Here is a 19951-nt window from a genome sequence, read left to right on the forward strand (position 1 = left end):
GGACCGTCGGGGTCACCAATGTAGCGACGTACTACATACAGAGCTAGAGACAACGTCACACAGTCGGTAAGTCATTTCGAGACTAGTTTATTCAAACTTCGCGGTGCTGGCATTTAATCCCTAGCGCCCGCCCTCTCCGGGCGGAAATGACGTCAGAGGTGCATTACCAAAGTCTCCCCCCGCGTGCTGGCTATTTGTGAGCCAGTTCGCCTGCGCAGAAAGTGGGTCACCACGGTGCAAAGGGACTTGGGAGTCCTTGTGCAGGACTCTCTAAATTTTAATTTGCAGGTTGAGTCTGTGGTGAGGAAGTCAAATGTGATGTTAGCATTCATTTCAAGAGGACGAGAATATAAATGCAAGGATGTAAAGTTGAGACTTTATAAAGCACTGGTGAGGTTCACTTGGAGTACATGAGCAGTTTTAGGCCACTTATCCTAGAATGAATGTGCTGAAACTGGAGACGGTTCAAAAAATGTTCATGAAAATAATTCCAAGATTAAATGGCTTCTCAAATAAAGACCTCAGGGCCTGTATTCACTAGAATTCAGAAGAACAAGGGGTGACCTAATTGAAACCTATCGAATGGTGAAAGACCCTGATAGTGGATGTGGAGAGGATGTTTCTTATGGTGGGAGTGTCCAAGACTAGAGGACACAGCCTCAGAATAGAGGGGTGACATTTTAGAACAGAGATGAGGAGGAAATCCTTTAGCCAGCGAGTGGTGAATCTGTCCAATTCGTTGCCACAGGCAGCTGTGGAGGCCAAAGTCTTTATGAATATTTAAGGAAGAGGTTTATAAATTCTTGATTGGTCTGGGCAAGAAGGGATATGGTGGGGGGGGGGGGGTGCAGGCAGGAGATTGGAGCTGAGAAGCAAATTGGATCAGTCATGATGAAATGGCGGAGCAGATCGATGGGCCAAATGGCATAATTCTGCTCCTATGGTCTTATTTAAAATCAGTGTTTATAATGAATCAACAATGTTGGGAGGTTATCTCTGTTGTCCCATCTGCACATCTACAGGAAGGCAAGACAAAAGGAATGGTACGTGAGACTGCCCTGTCCATTCACTACTGCTGATTACATAGAAATTTGTTTCCTACCAGCACAGCTAGAGGGAGATCAAAATATGGCTACAAGAGCTGACTGTTTCAGGTGAAATACAAAATCAATAAAGGTGGTAAATTAAAAATAAACTACATTTTCATAAGAAGCACAGCTGCTGTCTCAGCTCCAGCGACCCTGGTTCAAGCCTGACTTTTAATGCTGTTTGTATGGAATCCACACATTCCCCGTGACTGCATGGGTTTTCTTTGGGTGCCCTGGTTTCCCCCCATATCCTGAGGATGGTGGGCTGGCAGGTTAAGTGACACTGCAAGTTGCCTCTTGTGTACGTACGTGGAAGAATCAGGCAGGGTGGGGGTGGTTATGATAAAAACATCGGGAAAATTAATAAAAACATGGGATTAGTACAAGTGAATAAATTATAGTTCGGCACGGACTAGGAGGGCCGGAATGGCCTGTTTCCGTGCTGTGATTGTTATATGGTTATATAATTGGCATGGACTTGGTAGGATTGAAAGGTCTGTTTCTATGCTGAATGCCCTTGTGTATCCAAGTTGTCACAAAATCTGCATCTCAACTGACTAATCTTTCAGTCATGATAATATAAAACTCAATTTGAACACCTCGGTGATCAGTATAAAATTATAAACAAGAACTAACTTAATAAGCTGTGTGATGGCAGCTTAGACTGAATAAGGAGTAAAAGGCTGTTGATACTGTCAGACAAAGTTAACGCCTCCTTTGAAAGGAAAATAAAATCAGCTGAGCTTCTTTAAACATACCGAAAACAGCTGAGCAAAATGTAATCATTTCAAATGCATCAACATGCTCTTGCAGGAATATTATCAAATGGAATCTGGGCATTTTATTCTACAATTATGAATAATTAACCTGTAATTACCACTGATCTCAAGTGTCTCTCATGCTTTAATGAATCTAATTCAATTGTCAGTCAAGAAAAATGACATAGTGCTTTTGCCGGTCTGCATGCGTCCAGCACCCATGGATAATAAGATAATTATCATGATAATAAGACAATGAATGGCCCACAAATAAAACAATTCACATAGAAATAAGATCCCCCGTATCAAAGTGCAGAATCAAGTGAATTATCCAAAAAATATTCTAGTCCAATCACTACAACTTTTACACTCCCGGGAAAATGCCGAAGCTAAAACTAACAGGTAGAATTCAGCAGGAAGATGGAAAGAATAAATGCAAAACATGCTCATTCACCTGTGGTTAATGGTAAAGGGGCAGCTATCCAGTGACCCAAATGAGGGGCTACGTAGGTCCAGACAAGCTGGTCACCTTCTTTCCTAACCGTTCCGCGTCCTCGGTTTACCCAGGCACCTTTGATGAACGAATATTTAGAAGGTAGGCATTTATCAAAGGAAAATTTAATTTATAGTGCTGCAATAAAGTTAACCAATATTAGAGAGAGAAAAAAAGCTTAAAATTCTTTTTTTTAAAAAAAAAACATTTATTGAAATGCTCCTCTTTGGTAAAATAGGTGGTCGTGCAGTTACGATGCTGCCTCACATCTCCAAGGACCGTGATTTGAATCTAGCCTCGAGTGCTGTCTATTCAGAGATTGTAACTGCGTGGGTTTCCTCAGGCGTCCTGATTTACTCCTATATTGCACAGACATTATGGTAGGTTAATTAGATGCTATATACCTTACTTCTAACATACATGAGCGGCAAAAGAGGGTTAATAGATGGATATTCTGGAAAGAATGGGTTGTAGGGATTGAGACAGAAGTGGTCTGATGATCTGCTCTGCTGGGAGTCAGACCACGGGCTAAATGTAACACAGTAATCACAGGCATGGGGGAAGAAAATATCTCCGCCTGGATTTTGCAGCATATTAAACATGAGCATGGGCCAGAAAGATACAGCATTCTCTAGTTACATGGACTTCCCCTTTCTGATATTGGTCGCCCATCAGGAATCAGTTCCAGGGATGGCTAATGTTGCACAGGCATCGTGTTATCAAATTTGCTGAGTAATCATATTTAAGAATCCTCGTGGACTGAAAACCAGAATGAGCAACTTCCAGGATTTTACAGACATAAAGACATGAATTTACACCCAACAATGTAGAAGCTTCCAAAGTGATTAAAATCAGTATACATGAAATTATTACTTCTGTGGCACAGTGATTATTAAGCAGTAATTGTAGTTTATTGCACATAAATTTCACAGAAAATGATTGCAAAGATAGCAGAGGAAATACTGAATCAAACAGAAACTATGGGGATTTACACGATGAGTTACTCCAAGTAAGGAAATTTCAAACTTGTTCTTAGTTTCGCACAATGAAAATGATGATTATACACAAGGGCCAAATCCAAGCCCTCGGGCATTTAAGTCCAATTTAATTTTAGAGTTGCCGTAGAATGGAGGGTAGACCAATGGGCAATAGCCTCATGAGTTTCAATGAAATAATGGATTTTCTCAGTTAGATTTACCAAACTAAAATGAATGGTATCCTTCCAAATCATGGGGACTATAGAAATACAGCACCACCAAAGTTTCTCTCCTTCCTTTTGTATGAAATCCTCTGCATTTTAACAAGTCAATTCTCTAACAGTTGGACAAGTGTCGCTGTATGAATAAGGTATTTGCCCCTGTATTGAACCAAGATAATCAGGACAACAAATGAAATTTGTTCGTGTACCAATTTTCAGGTCAAATGTCCAGGCTCGAAGAGTTTCTGCATGCGTCACCAGATCAGTTGGTCCAAGGGGTAACGTAATGTGGATGGATCCCGCCACCTTTACATGCTTTCCAGCAGCAAATAATTCAACATTAATGGCAGCCAGTGGAGTCAGTTTGATGCTCTTCAGCCCTGTAAAGACACTTCTTTTGTTAAATACATCAATACAAATAAAAATTGAAATACATCCACAACACCATGAAATGACACTTACACAATCTGCAACACATGAGTTCATTATTTAAAGACAGATATCAATATATTTATTCTCAAAACCCCGAAGAAGTGGAGGTGCCACTTAATGCAGAACTTGTCTCTTGCTATATAAACATCCATACTTATCCACAAAGCAGTGTATCAGGTAACACAAGAAACTGGTGGAGGAGCTTGTGAGAGATGGGGGAATTGGGAGGGACAGGAAATTGTCTGAAATAATATAAAGAAAGTCAAACCTATTAGACGCATTGTTACATAAATGATTAATTTATAACTAACTACATACAGAAGGAGAATTTCATGATGCCGTGAATTTGTTAATTTGCTTTCTGCAGATTCTTGTGGGAAAACTGAATTTTACATTGTGTTTGAGTCCAAAATATTTCAGTTTTAATGAATGAACTACCTCTGCTAAGTCTCCAAAGCAAATAAATTACAGCATAGGTAAAGCCATTTTGTCTATGCCTCAATCTACCATTTTTAACCAAGCTTATCAACACGTGCCATTAATCCTTTTCCATTCAGGTCCTTACCTGATTCTCCTTTAGATATTCTATTTGCTCCCCCTATTTCTACACTTCAAATAAGGAATTTTCACCTGAATTGCCTGCTAGACTTATCAGTGACCAATTATTTGAGAGGTGTCGTAGCCACAACCTTGCACTCAGTATCAGTAAGACCAAAGAACTGATTGTGGACTTCAGAAAGGGTAGGATGAGGGAACACACACTGGTCCTCATAGATACATCAGAAGTGGAAAGGGTGAGCAATTCCAAGTTCCTGGTTATGAATCTTTTGGAGTATCTAACCTGGACCCAACAAAGAAGGCACGACAGTGGCTATATTTCATTAGGAGTTTGAGAAGATTTGGTATGTCTCCATCATCGTCTGGTATGGGGGGTGGGGGCTACTGCACAGGATTGAAGTTAGCTGCCGGGTTGTAACCATAGTCAGCTCGGTCACGAGCATCAGCCTGCGTATCAAGACATCTTCAAGGAGTGATGCCTCAAAAACGGTGTTGTCCATCATTAAGGACCCCCATTACCCAGGTCATGCCTTGTTCTCATTGTTAACATCAGGGAGAAGGTACAGAAGCATAAAAGCACAAACTCAAAGATTTAGGAACAGCGTCTTTCCGCCTGCCACCAGATTTCTGAATGGACATTGAACCCATGAACACTACTTCACTGCTTTCTATTTCTATTTTTGAACTACTTGAGTTCTGCCCTTGACAACAAGTGAAAATGCCTTTTCCACAATAATTCTCTCAAAGCCTTCTATAAGGTCATGCTCATTCTTCTCCTCTAGAGCCCAGGACCACCTACTTTAATCTTTCTGCACAGGCCTAATTTCTCAAATCTGGTGTCAGTCCAGTAAGTCTTTGTATAGGAGCCTCTTCAGAGCATCTGTATTCATCATTCTACAAAGGATATCCACAATGACTACGGAATCATAGCAACAACCCATTTGTTTGCCATTTAATTGATAAATGGTTGTCCTGATAAAATTATCTTAACATTGTTTTGTTTTCTCACCAGGTTATTTAATTATCAATTATATTTGTTTCAAGTATCTGAAAAAAAATGCAGATTTGTTGGAATTATTGTGGAAATCCAGAATCTCTTGACAAACCCTTTGAAACTGATCAATCCTGGTCTCAGTTACTTTCTAATGTAATGATTAATGAAAGGCCATTAAGTTAATGCAAAGATTAAAATGTTAAAGCTGGATCTCAACTCCAAATAAAAAGTTAGTAGCTGAATTCCCACTAATGACACTTGAATCATAAATTAGCCAAGAGTTTTGTGCAGTACCAGCAGAACATTACACTGCAGGCATGCTGGCTTCCATAAAGGACATCAGGCTAAAATCTCATCTACCCACTCTGGTGGAAGCTAAAGAAAATCTATAGAGCGAACTAATGAACAGGTTTATTTATTCTGATGTCTGGCCAAGACATATCCCTCAGCCAATATCAATAAAACTAATTATTTGGCCATTTATTTTTGAAGATACTGTGGAGTTTTACATGATCTGGTTCCAGAGAAAGGGAGAGAAACATCCATCAGGAAAAGCAACTTAATCACTTCTTCAAAGGAATAAGTGGAAGAGCAAACAAAAAAAAAATCAATTGTAAAAACTCAGCACAGTATATGAATTATGAAAGAAGGATGAAATCCTTAGGTTGACAAATTTGAGTGGAAAACTGAAACACAAAGAAAGTCCGATTCACTCACAGTGACTATTTGCAGTGATAAGCTTATCACAGTGAACTCCACATTCCAGCCATTTTAAATAGTGCAAAATTATCATGAAAAGCAGCTCAGTGGTAGGAAATATATGGCAAAAATTGAGCAGTTTTGCACATTGTTAGCCCCTTTCCTTGACTGTGTCATTCTATATTTACATTTCTCTTAAAGAAGACGGACTACAGAAATGACCCTATAAAATGTTTTAGCTTTAGGAAGCTTCTTTACACTTCCTGCTCCAAATATGTGACAATCCTGCGTCCACTATCACATGCCAGTAACCTCTGTTCATTGCAAGGAAAGAATAGCAGCATATTTTCTCTCAATCTGTAAAGATAGAGAAGCAGACCATGAAGAGGACTTGTCATACTCCAATCCTGAGGGCTACCAGATGTAACAAGATATCCAAGCTATTATAGAAATAACATCACAATTAAATCTAGAATGACAAGATGAGAAAGCCGTGATCAGAAGAAATGATTAAGGCTTTACTTGATTTGTTCATTAAGGTCCCCATCGTATGGATAAAGCTGTCTGCTCGCCAGGGAAGCTGCGGAGCTGTGAGATAGGCTGTTAGATTAGAAATGAATGTGTTCTTCGGTAGTTTCAGCAATCCCTTTGGGAACTGGACACTAGGATATGTTCCATCATCTAAAATAAACCACAACATCTTTGATTAGAAAGGATAGAAAACTTAAGGATCCAATTAATAACAGCACAACAGTTCTCTGTAGCATAGAATTGGCTAACTAGTACCACTCTTTAAGATGCCACTGCTGGTAGCAAACAAAACTACCAACTACTTTATAAATCACATTTTTTTTCTCAAAAACGATCACTGCAATCAATAGCCTGTAACTTCCTTTTTGGAGCTGAGCTTTTGAGCCGCCTGTATGACCTGGCATTTCAGCGGGGTGAACTGAAGTCTCGAAGGTGCAAGACTGTTGCAGTGTGGCGTGTACAGACTGTATTGAGGTGGCAAGGCCCGGGCTCAAGAGCGAGAAACAAGGCAATGTTTAGCCACTTCTGGAGCAGCTCGATGGTGATTTGAAAGAGCAGAGTCGAGGCAGTGGTGCCCGGGCCTGAGAGGAACAAGCCACAGTTTGACCAATTTAAGCACCAGACCAGATTGGGAAGGTCAGGTAAGGCCCAAATCAAAGCAGCAGGACCCAGGCCCAAGACTAAATCTAAACAGCAGTGCCCCAGTCCAAGAGCGAGGAACAAGCCAATGTTTGACCAATTTAAGAGCCTCGCCAGGTTGAAAACGTCAGGATATCAGAGCCAAAGGTGAGGGATGGGCTGGTGTTCAGCTTGCTCCTCACGAGATTTACTCATCTTTGTGGCCTGCAGTTAATGGGCTCCTGGATCAGTTGTGATGGGCTTCATGACTATGGACTTGCTTTGATGAACTTCAACTCTGAATGTTATTTAATTACTTTTATTCTTTGCACCATTTTTTTCTGCACATTGGGTGTTTGAGTGTTTGACGGTTTTTTTAAAAATGGGTTCTATTGGGTTTCTCTGCTTAGTGGCTACATTTAAGGAGACAAATCTCAAGGTTGTATACAGTATATATACTTTGATAATAAACGTAGTTTTGAACTTTGACTTTGTTTACATAGAATATAACATGTAATGTTACAAGGCAAGGAACAAATTAACAGGCCTCTTTCCTGCAAACAGCAAAATCGTGTTTGTAGCGAATGTTCACTTCTTGTAAATGCATAACCCTCTTCTATAATATAGCCTACAATTTAAGACCTGGGCTAGATCATGCTGTGTTTTACTGACAGATGAACAGCAACAGATTCATCAAACTTGAACCACTGAACTTCTGTATAAGTTGTAAGAGACCATAAGGCGTATGAGCAGAATTAGGCCATTCGGCCCATCATGTCTGCTCCATCATTCTTCAAAACTCCAGTGAGTATAGGCCCAGAGCCATCAAATGCTCCATTCTCACAATCTGTCCAAGTCCTTCTACAGACTTCCTGCTTCCTCAGCACTACCTGCCCTCCACCTATCTAAGTATCGTCCACAAACTTGGCCACAAAACCATCAATTCCATCATCCAAATCATTGACATACAACATGAAAAGAAACAGTTCCAATACGGACCCTGATGAACACCACTGGTCACTGACAGCCAAACAAAAAGGGATCCCTTTATTCTGAATCTTTGCCTCCTGCCAGTCAGCCAATCTCCTATCCATGCTAATATCTTTCCTATAGTATCAGGAAAGCCACACAAGGCGGCTTATCTTGTTGGGACCCCAGAATATTAGAGAGGAGGAAATGACACTCAGATCCCACAACAGGTTCACAGGAAACAGAGTCGCAAAGACCTTCAGCCCACCCTGTCCATTCTGACTATACTCAGTCATCACTCCACTAAGTAACTCCTGTACCTTATAAAGAGGCCACTGAGTGTATTTCAATGGTCTTCTGATGCTGTAGCCCATCCATTTAAAGGTCTGACATTTTGTGCGTTCACAGATGCTCTTCTGCACATCACTGTTACAAGTTATTGGAGTTACCGTTGCCTTCCAATCAGCTTGAACCAGCTGATTCTCCTCTGACCTCTCTTATTGAACATAAAATTAATTTCATTTTCACCAACAGAACTGCCACTCACTGGATTTTTCTTTTTGTTTTCCCACTCCGTTCTCTGTAAACTCTAGAGATTGTTGTGTGTGAAAATCCCAGGACAGCAGCAGTTTCTGAGATACTTAAACCACTGCGTCTGGCATGAGTAATCATTCCATGAGCAGGCGTACAGGTGTACCTAGCAAAGCATCACTGTATTTTGCCTGTCTAGATCAATCCCATTTGCCCACATTAGGTTTCTATCTTTCTATGCCTGTGAACAGCATCATTTACTCAGATCAATGCAATCTCTTGGAATGGTGATTAGTGTTGATTACACTGGGAGAGAAATTCTTCACGATTCTCCCCCCATTCCGCTGCCTTCCCTCCATTGTTGCCTTTTGGGTTTCTCTCGAGGAACTGACATGGCTGAGGAGAGAGTCTGTAGATAGGATGAAGGAAATCAGGCTAATAGAGTGGATTTACTTCTTTGAACTTCAAATAAAGAGAATTAGACAACGTTTTGTTCACTCATAAAGCAACAAGTGTGGGGCCACATCACCATTATTCACAAAGATAAGGGTTTGAACAGCTTTATGTTCATTTTAAACACGATAAATTCTGCAGATTCTGGAAACCCAGATAACACACATACAAAACAAATGCTGTAGGAACTTAGCAGGTCAGGCCGCATCTATGGGAACGAATAAAGAGTTGATGTTTCAGGCCAAGACCCTTCTTCAGGACTGGAAAGGAAGGAGGAAGATGCCAGAATAGAAAGGTGGATGGGAGAGGAAGGAGGACTAGCTAAAAGGTGATACATGAAGCCAAGTGGGTGGGAAAGGTAAAGGGCTGGAGAGGAAGGATTCTGATAGGAGAAGGAACCATAGGAGAAATGGAAAGAGGAGGGACACCGGGGGTAGTGATAGGCAAGTATGAAGAGGTACGATGCCAGAGTGGGGAATAGAAGAGGGGAGGGTGGAGCAATTTATTTTAAAACCATAAGTAGATATGAATATTCATGACATCAGGTTGGAGCTACCCAGATGGAAAACAAGGTGTTGCTCCTCCACCCGGAGGAGGCCATGGACCAACATGTTGAAACGGGAATGGGAATCAGATTAAAATGTTTGGCCACTGTTAAATCCTGATATTGGCAGATGGAAGGGAGGTGCTCAATGAAGCAGTCCACCAATTCATGACAGGCCTCACCAATGCAAAGGAGGCCGCATTGGGACCGCTGGGCACATTTGCAGGCCCTGCTGAAGGGTCTCGGCCCGAAACATTAACTACTCTTTTCTATAGATGCTGCCTGGCCTGCTGAGTTCCTCCAGCATTTTGTGTGTGTTGCAGGTGAAGTGTTGCCTCACACAGAAGGACTGTTTGGGGTCCTGAATGGCGGCATGGGAAAAGGCGAATGGGCAGGTGCAGCACTTTGGCTGCTTGCAGGGATAAGTGCCAGGAGGGAGATTACTGGGGAGGGACGAACGGACAAGGGAATCACAGTGGGAGTGATCCCTGTGGAAAGCGGAGTGGGGGGGGGGGGGAGGAGCGGGGGAAAGGATGTCGTTGGGGCAGGATCCCTTTGGAGATGGCTCATTTACTAAGTGAACAGCATTTGGTGGTATCTACTCGCCACATCATTTGATTGCTTTGTGACACAGCGAAAATATTAGACCAGTAACAACACCATCTGTTAAGACGCAGGCATTGCTGCTTACAGCTATTTCAGATTCCAATTACACCTCGAGTTCACACACGCACTGAAAATGTTAATGAGACATGGATGTGTTTCACTTGATGACCTCACTGTTAATACATTTCCCACTCCTCCCCCAGTCTCCTTCGATGATCTCATGCATATTTGCACTGCTGAGGAGCGTGGCACATCTCCTTTGCAATATGACTGCGAGATACCTGTAAATTTTGAGGAAAAGCACATTCTCCATTCTCTACATGCCCGAGCACCATTAAACAGCGTAAAAGGTTGTATCACAAACAAGAGAGAATCTGCAGATGCTGGAAATCCAAACAACACACAGAAAATGCTGAGGGACTCAGCAGGCCAGGCAGCATCTAAGGAAAAAAGTACAGTCGACGTTTCAGGCTGAGACTATTCAGAAGTGCTAGGGAGAAAACAAAATGAAAGTAGATTTAAAAAGTTGGGGGGGAGGGGAGAGAAAAACACAAGGTGATAGGTGAAATCGGGAGGGAGAGGGATGAAGTAAATAGTTGGGTACAAGCTGGTGCTGAAGGCATGTTCCCCAGTAAGAATACATGGCTATAGTAGCAGTTCTGGGTAAGCACGTGGTCAAAGAGTTGGAAAGCAGCAAGGATCACAGAGGGGGAGCAGTGAGAAAGGGATCTTGGCCTGAAACATCGATTGTACTTCTTTTCCCCCATAGATTTTGCCTGGCCTACCGAGTTTCTCCAGCATTTTGTGTGTGTTACTTGGATTTCTAACATCTGCAGATTCTCTCTTGTTTGTGATTTGATTACCACACTGCAAAGTCTCTTCTAGGTATGCCTGCCTACCTACCCTGAAGAGGTTTAAAACTTCCCTTCCATGGGAGTTTGGTGAAACGCTCCCCGTGATCCCTGCTGCCCTCCGACTCTTTGACCATGTGATTATCCAGACCCACTACTACAGCCATGCATCCTTCCTGGGAACGTGTCTTCACTACCAGCTTGTACCCAGCTATTCACTTCATCCCTCCCCCTCCCAGTTTCACCCATCACTTTGCTTCTCTCTCCCCTAACCCCACCTTTTAAATCTACTCATCTTTTCTTCTCCAGTCCTGCCAAAGAGTCTTGGCCCGAAACAGCAACTGTTCTCTTTTCCATAGGTGCTGCTTGGCCTGCTGAGTTCCTCCACCATTGTGAGCGTGTTAAAAGATTATTATCCTCTGATAGTGTACACTGCCCTCCTGTGGATGGCCTAAGCACAGCCGTGTAATTGAGATGATGGGACCCAAGGGAGCCTGGCACATCTGCAGCAGATGCTTGTTGAAAAGGTCTCTTTTGTAGAGAGCTCCTGAGTTTAAGTTCATTGTCATTGGCATACATGAGTGATGACTGGCTGGTTGTCAAGCACATCCGATGAAGACATTTAGACTCGTGCAGTTCTTTTACTGTGCATTAGAAGGTCCAAGTTGGGAGCAACAAGGACATGGAACCTGTCCTGGATCTGGCAGAGGAGCCACTTCTACAGCTTTCCTACTTCGTCGGAGAGTGAGTAGCTCTGCTTGACGCCTCTCCTCTCAGATGTTGCCAGTGATTGTAACCAAGACTTGCCAACCACACTGGTTTTGTGCACGCTGCAGCAGCCGTTTGCAAACAAGTTTAGCATGTACAATGTTAGTCTTCACACAGTCTTTGAAACTTTTATGGGGGCCTGTCCAATTTCTCTTGCCCAGCGAAACCCTGCCATAAAGTAGCTGTAAGGAAGATTGGGGTATCCTTCGTGTGTATGACATGCCCTCTCCACCAAAGTTGTGTTTTTGCAATCATGGCTTCAACGCACATGGTTTCAGCCCCGTCTAGGACCTCTAGGTCTGTTTACTCGGTCCTGCCAATGAATGCCAAGAATCGGTCTTGCACTTTGTATGTGAAAGTCCTCCAGCGTTTTCCAGCATTTTGGGGTGTCTTCTGTATGTGGTAAACACAAGAGATTCTGCAGATGCTGAACATCCATAGCAACACAGATAAAATGCTGGAAGAACTCAGTAGGTTGGGCAGCATCTATGGCAATGAACAAACAGTTAATGTTTTGGGCTGAAACTCTTCATCAGAACTGCAAAGGAAGAGGGAAGAATGTGCAATAAGGTGGGAAGAGAGGTTTATTCATGCCATAGATTAATGTGTTAACACAGACTCACTACTACAGCCATATATCCTTCCTGGGAACTATCACCCCCCTACCCACCCACCTGTCTTCACCCATCACCTTCTAACTAGCCTTCCTTCCCCTCCCTCCATCTTATTCTGGCATCTTCCCTCTTCCTTTTCAGTCCTAATGAAGGGCCTCAGCGCAAAACATCAACAGTCTGTTCCTTTTCACAGATGCAGCCTGACCTGCTGAATTCCTCCAGCATTTTTCATGTGTTGTGTTCTGTTTCCAGCATCTGCAGAATCTCATGTTTAAGATTTGCTGCTCCACCGCGAAGTCTGCTTGAGGTATACCTACCCTGACGAAGTTTAAGTCTTCTCTTCAATAGCAATTCAGTAAGACCCTCTCTCACTACTCCCCTCTGTGATCCTTGCAGCCCTAGAACTCTTCAACCACGTACTCACCCAGACTCGCTATCACAGGCACGTATCCCTCCTGGGAATTTGTCATTCCTCCCCCTTCCCAACCCACCTGGTCCCACCCATCACCTAGCCTGTACTCCTTCCCCTCCCCACACCTTCCTAATCCGGCACAACCCCCTTCCTTTGTAGTCCTCGTGAAGGGTGTCGGCCCAAAACATCAACTATTTATACAGTCCAGGTTTCACATCCACACAGGAAACTGCTGAGGACAACTTTTTACACCTTTAGTTTTGTAACTCGGGGTATGAATGTTATGAAAAAAATTATCTTTTCATAGTAGCACCTCAATACATTACAAACATGACAAATATAAATGATGTAACTAAAATTAACATAAATTATACACAACTTGGATGACAAAATAAAGAAAAATAAACATGGTGATTTTCTCTTACTCATGATGATGATGATGATGATAATGTAAGTTGAGGGAGGTTCTGTATGAAGTTCTGACGTGCCAGGATTCCTTGTTGGGGTACTATGCCACGACCAAGCTCAACTTGGTTGCCGAGTAACAGAATAACAGAAGTGATGGCCTGTTGGGAGTATATTCTAATCCAGATGGAATATGAACAAGGAAGCATATTCAGTATTCCAGCTACCATTCATCCCCACAACAAGAGTTTTATGTATTTGAATCCTAACAGTGTCTGCAATTGAGGCACAGGATTGGGCTCATTGGACAGCAAGTTGCTGCAACCAGGAATCAGTGGGAAGAAGGGGCTCTGCCTCCTGCTGTGAGAATTGCTGAGGGGACATTCAAAGTTCAAAGTAAAGTATGTATACCATATGCAACCTTGAGATTCATCTTCTTGCAGGCAGCCACAAGACCAAGAAACGCAATAGAACCAACCGACAGAATACTCCACATGAGAAGGACCATCAATCATCCAATGAGCGAGAAGAGAACAAATTGCGCAAACAATTAAAACAAGCAAAGAAATAATACACAGAGCAGGAATTAGACTCCCTGAAAGTGAGTTCACAGCCACGGAGTCAGTTCAGTGTTAAGGCAAGTGCTGATGCTGCAAAGTCAGTTCAAAGCTGAGGCGAGTAAAGCTGAGTAGTGGGCTGAACATCGGTTCATCTTTCTCCCTCAGCCTCGAAGCCTTAATTATTTAAAATCTGCCTCGGCATTTAAATCAGCTAGACATCAGTTCATTTTTCATTCTCGAGCCTGGGCCCTGCCACTTCAGTGATGATCCGGTAGAGTGGGAGCTGCATCATTTCCAGTACTTTAACTAAATGAAGCCAAGTGGTTCCGATTAGAACTGCAGCACTGGCTGCTCAAGTGTTTAAATAAACTCTATTGATCATCTGAACCCACTTCACTCCTGTGTTAGATACAAACACATTTCGAGAAATTGAACAAACATACAAGAAGCAGACCCAAACCTCAAGGGGATACCACTACACATTCCTGGGTTTTCCATTATTTTCTATTACTAAATTCAGTTTCTGCCCCATTGAAAAGAAATATAGAATTCTTAAGGGAAAGTTTAATGCTAGCAAACACAAATCAGATCTACGTGTTCAGCGGAGGTTTATTATAGCTTTCATTATTATGACAAGGATTTTGCTGAAATTCAAGAACACTTAATTGTTTCTAACTTGTTAAAAGTAAAGGACTTCCATGCAAGGACTGTTATTCCCCTCCCAGATGCTGCCTGATTTGCTGAGTTCCACCAATATTTTGTGCATGCTGCTCAATATTTCTAGCATTTGCACAATCTTGTGTTTGGCAGGTTTAACAGGCAGCAAGGCTGAGGGTGGGACTTTGCAGACCAGACTTGTCCTGTCCACCCTCTAGATTCAGTTACATTGTTGGAGAACCTGCCACTGCGAGGCACCTTACCACTTAGCCCCAGGAACACACAAGGCAGCAAAAGCTGCCTCCCAGATGCAGAGAAGTGCATACAGGAAAATGAAGACACTTCATAATTTACGTCATATTTAGCTGTTGAAGCCTCAACCTACGACTTAGTGGTACCAACCCAACTATCATGTTTGTTAAAAAATATACTGAGGAATAGCCAAAAGCTGAAGCAGTTACTTACTCTACTTACCATTTTTTCCTCCTGTTATTAAGATAGTATCTTCAAATAACCAGAGATTTGCTCGGCTTTGTGGAATCATTGAAAGTGTTACAGCCGCAAAAACTGGAAAGTAGAAACAAAAAGCATGGCAGAATAACCAAGGAAAAACAAACATGCAGAGTTTCAATGACTCATTCCAAATTCCTATCTGAATTGCTTATTAAACATTATTTAACTGAAGATCCTCTGCAGAGTATTTCCTTCACAACCCGCATGCGGAAGCAAGTAAGAGAAACCTTCAAACAAAAGCCCAAGCATTAAACAATTGATGAGGGTTCTAGTAAGAGGCTGCAACCAAAAATGATTTAAAGCATTAAACAATATTACACATATTATTCCGCTGAATTACTTCAGAATCAGTGTGAACAATCTCATGACTACTGCAGTACAAGGAGAACATTTAAGTGAGGCTTCTGAGGTACAAGTTCATGTCCTGTTCCTGCATACAAAACTATTTTGACTTATGAACTACCTTGAAAGCACAAGTTTATTTCTAACACCTACACATGAAACAAACATTAGCAAACTGGGATTAGCAGAAGACTCACCTGACAGTTTACAGTATTATTTTCCTTCTTGCACTTTTGAAATGAAATCAATTGAAAGTAAGCCTAAATATTTCAGTCTAAAACCACCCCAAAATAATAAGAACTTTCCTTTCAGGGTATGATCTAGTCAAATTATTTTTCCTGATCGTAGGTCCAAACCTGGGCTGTCTTGAATAAGAAGTTTATCATTTATATAGCATTGTTCATGTCCCTCTGCAGACATCCAAAACCTTTACAGGTGGTGGGGCATTTTCCGATTGCACTATAGACTGCACGGATGGACCAGAAGGGGAAGTCAACTGAGGAATGTCTGGAGGGCTGGGCTGCAGTTGTCTGCTCACCATTCAGTTTCAGGAGATTTTGGGTGGAGCAGAACCTAGAAAAGAGGAAGGAACACTGAAGACAGAAATACAATCGAGTGTTTACCTGGCACTCTTTGGGTTTTCCAGGGTAAAGATGCCAGCAGGTAACCTCCTTTGCGTGCCGTGACAGTCAGAGTGAGGCCCAGCGTGTAAGGTACTTTGAAAACCACTCCTCCATCCTCCTCGGTAAGGGCAGAGTTAGTCTTAGTGAAGTTAACAAAGACGTCAACAGTGGCCTTGTCCAGGTAATGACGAGTGACCACATTGTTTACCTGCACCTTCAAAGTGAATAAAGACCCTGAAACAACAGAAATGATCGATGCTTAATAGCTTCAATAAAGTACACTAAACAAAAAAAGTTTGACTTTGAGGAAGCTGTAGATAGGTATGACATGTCGTAGTTAACTATTTTATGGCTGACTGTCGTCTTTGGCTCAATTACCACTTAAGAGTCAGTTACAGTGTATAGAAGTTCTTCAGCCCAACCATACACTTCAAACAACTTAATGGAGTCTTCTGTTGTCAGAATAAAGGTAAAGATAACATGTTTAGAGAGGCCCTGGTTAAGAAAAAAAGAGATACATAATAGGTATAGACAGGTAGGAACAAATAAGGTACTTATTGAATATAAAAAAGGCAAGAGAACAACTTAAAGAAAGAAATCAGGAGGGCTAAAAGAAGGCACGAGGTTGCCCTAGCAGACAAGGTGAAGGAGAATATTAAAGGGATTCTACAGATACGTTAAGAGCAAAGGGAATGCAAGGGACAAATTGGTCCACCAGAAGATCAGAATGGTGATCCATACGTAATCGATAGCCAGGGCATCAAAGGGTATGGGGTAAAAGTAGGGGAGTGGGGATGACTGGATGAATTGGATCAGCCCATGATTGAATGGCAGAGCAGACTCGATGGGCCAAATGACCCACTTCTGCTCCTAAATCTATGGTCTATGGTGGAGCCAAAAGAAAAGGGAGAGATCTTAAATGGATTTTTTTTGCTTCTGTATTTACTCAGGAGATGGACACAGAGTCTTTAGAAGTGAGGCAAAGCAACAGTGAAGTCATGAACCCTATACAGATTAGAGGAGGAAAAGTTTGCATTCTTGAGGCAAATTAGGTGGATAAAGCCCAATGGTCTGACAAGGTGATACTTACATCATCATTAGTGACAGGTGAGATACTGGAGGACTGGACAATAGCTAATGTTGTTCTGCTGTTTAAGAAAGGATCTAAGAATAAACCAAGAAATTATAAGCCAGTGAGTCTGACATCAGTAGTGGTAAAGTTATTGGAATGTGTTCTAAGGGACCGGATATATAAGCACTTAGACAGACAGGCACTGATTAGGGATAGTCAGCTTGACTTTTTACGTGGTAGGTCATGGCGATCCAATCTAATAGAGATTTGAGGAAGTTACCGAGAAAGTTGGACTTTAGTAAGGCATTTGACAAGAGCCCAACTGGGAGGTTCGTCAAGAAGGTTCCGTCACTTGGCATTCAGGATGAGAGAATAAATTGGATTAGACATTGGCTCTGTGGGAGCCTTTCTGACTATAGGCTAGTGGAATGCCGATGGGATTGGTGCTGAGTCCATTGTTGTTTGTCATCTATATCAACAGTCTGGATGATAATGTGGTTAACTGGATCAGCAAATTTGCAGATGATACCAAGTTTGTGTGTAGTGGACAGTGAGGAAGACAATCAGAACATGCAGTGGGATTTGGGCCAGCTTGAAAAATATCAGATGGAATTTAATGCAGACAAGTGCAACACCTTGTACTTCAGTAGGACCAACCAGGGTAGGTCTTACACAGTAAATGGCAGGGCACTGACGGGTGTGGTAGAAGAAAGGGATCTGGGAATATAGGTCCATAATGGATTAAAAGTGGCGGCACAGATAGATAGGATTGTAAAGAAAATTTTTGGCTCATTGGCCTTCATAAATCCAAGTATGAGTACTGGAGATGAGATGTTATGTTGAGGTTGCATTAGACATTGGTGAGGACAAACTTGCAGTATTGTGTGCAGTTTTGGTCACCTACCTGCAAGAAAGATGTAAATAAAGTTTAAAGAGTACAAAGAAAATTTACAAGGATGTTGCCGGGAATGGAGAACTTCAGATACAAGGAAAGCTTGAATAGTTTAGACTTTATCCTTGGAATGTAGAAGATTGACAGAATGTTTGATAGAGGTATACATAACTATGAGGGGTATAGATACAGTAAATGCAAGCAGGCATTTTCCACTGAGGTTGGGTAAGACTACAATTAGATGTCACGGGTTAAGGGTGAAAGATGAAATGTTTAAGGGGAACACGAGGAGAACCCTCTTCACTCAGAGGGTAGTGGGTTATGAGAGTGTGGAATGAGCTGCCAGTGCAAGTGGTACATGCAAGCTCTATTTCAACATTTAAGAAAAGTCTAGATAGATCCGTGGATGGGAGGGGCATGGACGGCTATGGCCTGGGTACGTCAATGGAACAAGGTAGTTTAAATGGTTCGGCATGGACTTGATGGGCCAAAGAGCCTTTTTCTGTGCCGTACTTTTCTATGACTCAGTGGCAATACCAGCAGTATGAACTTTCTAACCATTCTAATCCATTTTACTGCTTTAAGGAGCATACTCCACAACAAAAACAGAATTGATAAATGATTCTTTTTTTCATGAACAATTAGAGTAAAATAATACTCAATACTCAAACATTCTGCCAAATATTTTATTGCATCTGCTTTAGAAGTCAAAGAAAATTCCACCACATGGCGATGCTCAGAGAAACGAAAAAGTATTAAAAATACTTTTTAAAGTTTCAACTAAACTTAAATTCCATAAAACACCAAAACTTTTACTACTCTTTTACTTGTGCTTAGAAAAAAAGTAACCTGTTTAAAGGGGGAAAAAGGTAAAAAGTATAAAATCACTAACACAGACTGAAGGAAGACCCAACTGCACTTGCTTTGCATTATGATTCAATACTTAAGATACTAATGACAAATTTTGAATATTAATGTAGTTTTTGCACACCATGTTCATATACTGCATAGTGTCCTGGCCTCTAAAGGCACTGTTCATTTTGTATGAACAGCACTTCCAGTACATACTCTTCCTTTTACATACTTTCTTGCATGGTTAATTTGCATTTCGACCTGAAGCACACACAGTAGGAAGACATCCATCTCCATCCACTCTTCAATTGCCCTTGAAACAGCAACATCTTTCCACAAGTTTGTCCTTATTAAAAACCCTGAAGAAAGCTTCTGGCTCAGGTGATTTTTGAGGAGTTTAACTCCCTGCCTAGCTTTGTATAGACACACACACTACAGGGCAGTAAACATTGGTCTATATTAGATACCCCAAGATAAAAATAAGATAAACTTTATCGGTTAATAGTCCTGATTCAGGGCATGAATGGTAATTAATTGATGTACCAATTTCCATGGCCAAATGTACATTACAGGCTTTCAATGAACGAAGGTCCAAATTTGGATCATAAATAAGCACAGGAGGTTCAAATTCAACATAAATTTCAACAACTTGCATGCAACAACTGTAAGCAAAAACTTTATACCCATACATGAATATTTTTAGTGCATCATCATTTGCTAATTCAATTCAGCACTTGTGTCAGGTGTTCAAATGTACAGTATGCGCAAACTGCAAAGTGGCACTTTGAGAAGCCACACTCCTATCTACGCCCCGTGAACAACCTGTAATTACTTCTAAATATATTCTGGCAAGTATGTTGTTGGAAGTTAAAGCTGGCTCTCTGGTCACAGTTTGTCATGCAAACAGGAGGCATTACC

General features: G+C 41.6%; 1 protein-coding gene across 5 annotated transcripts in view; it reads right to left on the reverse strand.

The window, feature by feature from the left end:
* fam171b (family with sequence similarity 171 member B) overlaps nucleotides 1-19951 on the reverse strand; it is a 55203-nt gene that overhangs the window by 11082 nt on the left and 24170 nt on the right. For 4 of the 5 annotated variants that reach the window (XM_073047042.1, XM_073047041.1, XM_073047044.1 and 1 more), the window contains 5 exons: nucleotides 16218-16451; nucleotides 15214-15306; nucleotides 6743-6901; nucleotides 3747-3917; nucleotides 2301-2417 (listed from right to left, as the gene is read on the reverse strand). In XM_073047042.1, coding sequence (XP_072903143.1) covers nucleotides 2301-2417; nucleotides 3747-3917; nucleotides 6743-6901; nucleotides 15214-15306; nucleotides 16218-16451 — 774 coding nt within the window. Of the gene's footprint in view, nucleotides 1-2300; nucleotides 2418-3746; nucleotides 3918-6742; nucleotides 6902-15213; nucleotides 15307-15791; nucleotides 16168-16217; nucleotides 16452-19951 lie in introns of all 5 variants that reach the window. The other variant, XM_073047045.1, reaches the window with a different exon arrangement.

Source organism: Hemitrygon akajei, chromosome 5, assembly GCF_048418815.1.
Source record: "Hemitrygon akajei chromosome 5, sHemAka1.3, whole genome shotgun sequence".
Lineage (NCBI taxonomy): Eukaryota > Metazoa > Chordata > Chondrichthyes > Myliobatiformes > Dasyatidae > Hemitrygon > Hemitrygon akajei.